The sequence below is a fragment of the Penaeus vannamei genome, chromosome 24, assembly GCF_042767895.1.
Source record: "Penaeus vannamei isolate JL-2024 chromosome 24, ASM4276789v1, whole genome shotgun sequence".
NCBI classification, from domain to species: Eukaryota; Metazoa; Arthropoda; class Malacostraca; order Decapoda; family Penaeidae; genus Penaeus; species Penaeus vannamei.
The window spans coordinates 23,789,892-23,794,891 of NC_091572.1; the positions used below are offsets into that span (position 1 = coordinate 23,789,892).

Here is a 5,000-nt window from a genome sequence, read left to right on the forward strand (position 1 = left end):
ACATAGCATGTCGGCTTTATTTCATTTTTATTTTTTACTGGATAAAAACATGTTTCTAGAGCGAGGAAGGTTCTTTGCTTAGCCTTTACGCCTTTAGCTTGCTCAAAGGGAGACAAGTTCAAATAGGTGGAAGATATAAGCAAGTTCCTCTTGATCGGAAAAATAAGATGAAATTGGGATCTTTACTTAATTGGGATCCAAGGCTCTTAATTCTAGGCATCTACTGAGAATATTGTCCCATTGTCAGAATTTGTAATTTTTATCAACTGGAACAGAAAATACTCCGGTTGGCCAGGTTTAGTGTAACCTAATTGCACATACTCCATGAAAATACATTAATATGGAAAAAATCATATTTGCTTCAGCGCTTGTCAACTTTCCAAGCGATGAAAATCAACAATCGACTGACCTTCACCGAGGCATTTGCTTCCCCCGAAGCGGAATCACCCCCCCCCTCCCCCCTCCGCTCACTAATAACAGGAAGCGAGTGATTCCCGAGATAGACATTTCGGGAAATTGGGTGACTTGGTTATCGTTTTTTGTTTGTTTCGATTAGTGTTGTTTTTGAATGCATTTTTTGTTATGGTTAAATTTATCATGATTTTATTTTATTTTCTTATGTATGGTTGTTTTGTTATCGTTAGATCGTGATGTCTTGTTGATTTTCCGCATAAAATTATTGCATTTTCGCTATTTTCTGTGGCTGCATGTGCGATATTTTAGAAGAGGGTTAGACTGAATAAAAACTCGGCCACTGACTTGCTGGTAAGACATGATTTCACTTTAATCTGATCCCTTGCATTGTTTTTTGTTATTTTTTATCCATTCGCGAATTCTTTATGGTTGTAGACGTCAACCAAACAACTATGCTTGGTTAGGTCAGATATTAATTCTCTTTCCCGCAATCATCTCTAATATTTGGGGTTAGAGGAAGTTTGCGGTCATAAAGGTGTATTGTAAGCCTCTTATTTTGCGGTGTATGGTGTGTTTCGAATGTGTGTGTTTGTACTTGCACTGTGTAGGCCTGTCCGCAGCTCTGTTAACTTAGAAGTGCCATCTCGATTACTGTATGTAGGTAATAAACTCCAAAACGCAGACACAATATCAGCCTCACTACTTCATCCTCCACAGCCACTACTCGGTCAACGCGTGCCTGGCCCCCGTGGCGGCGGTGCACGGGATGGCGGTGACGACGGTGGAGGGCATCGGGTCGACGCAGACGCGCCTCCACGCGGTGCAGGAGCGGATCGCCCGCGCCCACGGCTCCCAGTGCGGCTTCTGCACGCCCGGCATCGTCATGTCCATGTACACGCTGCTCAGGAACCACCCGAAGCCGTCCATGGAACAGCTCGACGAGTACTTCACAGGTAGGAGATTGCCAAGAAGTGTCTAGGCTTTTTTTTAACCTTATTGTATGTCTACATGTTTGTCTTAGAATATATAACTGCATGTGACGCATGGTAATGTAGCTTCTCTTTTTATATAGACATTTTTTTACTCATATACGTTTACACGTAGAGAGATACATTTTAAATATATTTAGGTTTATATTTGTATGATTACTTATATAGTTTTCTCCATCAACACATTCACCAACCGTGGAAATGGCTGATGATACTGACACCCAACAGATATGTAACGTACTTGCCGGCGATATAACGAAGCCGCTCGAAACTGGCATTGTTAAACCGCTTAATTATTATTACCCTTATCCTTCACAGGGAACCTCTGCCGGTGCACAGGATACCGCCCCATCATGGAGGGGTTCAGAGGCCTCACCACCGACGCCCCTGCAGGAGGCGGATGCGGCAGGAAGGACTGCTGTAAATTAAAGGCAAAAGGTTATTAGATTCGAAGACTATTCCATTTATTTTTCTTTCATTTCTTCGACTGATTATACTTCCCTATTATTTTTCGTTCAGCTGCTTATATGATTTTGTTGTTTCATATGCTTATTGCATGCATTTAACCAGTTCTTAAAGGCGTGCACACATGCTTACATACATGCATGCAAGCACTTCTCCCCGTCTTCAAACAGCAGCTCATTCGGCGAGGGAACTAACCCGCTGTCCAATCCCAGATGCCTCCGCGACGAACGGCCACCTCGTCGAAACGGATCCCAAGATGCAGAACGGAGAGACGGAAGGTCAGATTGGGGAAGTGAGTGACGTCACGCACGTTCTCTATGACGCAGAGGATTTTCAACCTTACGATCCTACCCAGGAGCTTATTTTCCCCCCAGAGCTTAAGGTAGAGAGGCATATGGATTGTTATTTTGTTTATGGGATTTCTGTTTATTTGTTTATGTTTGTTTATTCGTGTATTTTATGTATGCATTGATTTATATATCTATGGATTTAATAATAATTTTTCTTTTATCTGGGGATTTGTTTATTCGTATGTTTTATATATTCCTAAAGAAGTATTTTGAAGATTATATAATGTTATTAACAAATTTCTCAGTAACAGCTATTTTTAGTGTAGAATAACGTTATTCTGACATTAATCTTATACAATTATTACTATGGACATTGCTAAATAGAAGATTCTATATTGCAGGTTGACAATAGTTATTGGAAAATAGAAATATACGAACATAAAGAAAACATGATTTAAAAAATAAAACTTCCTCAAATGATACTATAAACAACAAATAACCACTTAACAAATAAATAATAGAAACTGGAAGAGAAAAAAGACTTATCCCCAGAACAATACAAACTATCGTAACATTTTTTTCAGGTGCAAACCGAGTGGGAGACCCAATACGTTGAATTTCGCGGGCCCCGTGTCACGTTCCACAGGCCTAATACACTTTCGCAACTCTTGAAGCTGAAGACTGAGCACCCCCAAGCGCGGATTATTGTTGGCAACACTGAAGTCGGTTAGTTGAAAAATAGAATGTTGTGTTTGGTCTGTATTTATTTTTTTTAGATCGTTTTGTGCGCTATACTAGATTTGGGTGGGTATTTTTTATTGTTGTTATTTCTTTTATTTATCTTATCCTTGTTTATGGAAGTAAAAATGGCTAGTGAATATAAATTGTTTTAGGCATTGCAGATATAATTCTATTGCATTTCGGATAGTTTATCTTCCAGAACAGCCGTACTTCCCCCAATTTTAGGAAATCTATGGTGTACTGCAATTGAATGAAAGATAAAGTTAAGGAAAAGATATAAATAAAACAAAAAATCCTAACATTCATTCTCTATTGTTTCTAACCCGTCGCACAGTCAGTCGCAATTAATTCCCGCCGAACATTAAACAAATATCCGTTTAGACAAAATCGTCAGTTGCGCTGAATAATGCAACGACTCGCCCTCAACTCTGCGCCTAGAACTTAACATTAGTCACCTTGGCAAGGGGCGCGAGGAGGGAATGTCTCCTTACTCTTGAGAATCGAAACATTATCATACTGTTTTGATTTTTTTTATGATGATAGTACTGATAATGCTAAGGATGGTAAGGATAGTGGTGATAATAATGATAACAATAATAAGTAGTAGTTGTAGTAGTAATAGTAGAAGTAGTAGTATTGGTAGAATCATTACCATCATCATTTTTATCACTATGATCATTATTATCATTATTCTTATTGCTATTGTTGTTATTTTTAGTATGATTAAATTATCACCATCATCATCATCATCGCCATCATTAATACAAATCTTCCCACTTGCGTCATATTTACTCACGCATCCCCCTTTACGTCTCAAGGTGTCGAAGTGAAATTCAAGAACCAGACTTATCCAGTGCTCATCAACCCAACCAACATCCCAGAACTGACAGCCGTAACAGTGACAGAGACAGGAGTGACATTTGGTTCCTCAGTCACTCTCACGACGATCGAGGACACGCTGAGACACCAGGTCAACACGCTACCAGGTCAGTGCAGTGCAGTTGAGAAGAGAAGATTTTTTATGTTCTTTTTTTTAATTTTAAATCTTGTTTTTTTTCGTTTGTGTTTTGATTACGGGAGGATCTCGATTGAGGTGATCGATTCTATAATAGAACTAATAATGATAGTTACCTCTATTGCCTTGGCAATAGGGGTACCTAATGCAATCATGGATCCGGATCATGATCCAGATCGCCCCCAAAATTGAATGGCATCTAAGACACATCTCTTGTAAGATTTTCATAAAAATCTATTCATAACTTTTTTCAGTTATGCTGTTAACCAACGAACAAACAAACCAATGAACAAACTAACCGACCCTACCAAAAACATAATCTCCTTGGCGAAATAAAAGTATTTTACGGCCAAAAGGAATGAATGAACGAATCTGGATATTTTTTTATCCATTTCGCTTTTAGTCAACCTCGCTCACACCTTCCTCTAGAAAATACACACTTATCATAAACTGGAATTACGAAACGCTAATCAAGGCAACACAGGCGATATAACAACAGTGCAATAACTATATATAACCACTCGTATAAATAGTCCAATATGTAAGGTCTTGAAGGTCGGTTCCCTCACTGCAGAGTATCGAACGCGGGTCTTCGCTGCCATCTTGGAAATGCTCCGCTGGTTCGCCGGGAAGCAGATCAGGAACGCAGCGGTGAGTGACGTCACAGGAGGCGTCAACGTGTATGTGTTGTTGGCTTCGTCGTGCTGTCATGCGAAGGAGAAATTGTAATGAAAAGGAAAGCAGGGAGAAAGCAGAAGAAGCGGGGAGGGAGATGGAGAGAGGGTAGGAAGAGAGAGTGGGAGAGGGAGGGGGAGAGGGAGGGGTGGGAATGGAGTGGAAGGGAGAGGAAGAAGAGAGGGAAGGGAGGGAGAGAGATAGGGAAGGCAGGGTAAATATATAATATATATATATATGTATATATGTATATATATGTATATATATGTATATATATATATATATATATGTATATATGTATATATATATGTATATATATGTATATATATAATATATATATAAATTTCTATCTATCTATATATATATATATATATGTGTGTGTGTGTGTGTGTGTGTATCTGTATGTGTGTG

At 39.1% G+C, this 5,000-nt stretch overlaps 1 protein-coding gene across 2 annotated transcripts in view; it reads left to right on the forward strand.

The window, feature by feature from the left end:
* Positions 1-5,000, forward strand: part of LOC113803334 (xanthine dehydrogenase/oxidase) — a 45,863-nt gene that overhangs the window by 23,132 nt on the left and 17,731 nt on the right. The window contains exons 4-9 of one of the 2 annotated variants that reach the window (XM_027354103.2): positions 1,132-1,367; positions 1,722-1,841; positions 2,039-2,250; positions 2,743-2,884; positions 3,718-3,885; positions 4,489-4,565. In XM_027354103.2, coding sequence (XP_027209904.2) covers positions 1,132-1,367; positions 1,722-1,841; positions 2,039-2,250; positions 2,743-2,884; positions 3,718-3,885; positions 4,489-4,565 — 955 coding nt within the window. The remainder of the gene's footprint in view (positions 1-1,131; positions 1,368-1,721; positions 1,842-2,038; positions 2,251-2,742; positions 2,885-3,717; positions 3,886-4,488; positions 4,566-5,000) is intronic. The other variant, XM_027354105.2, reaches the window with a different exon arrangement.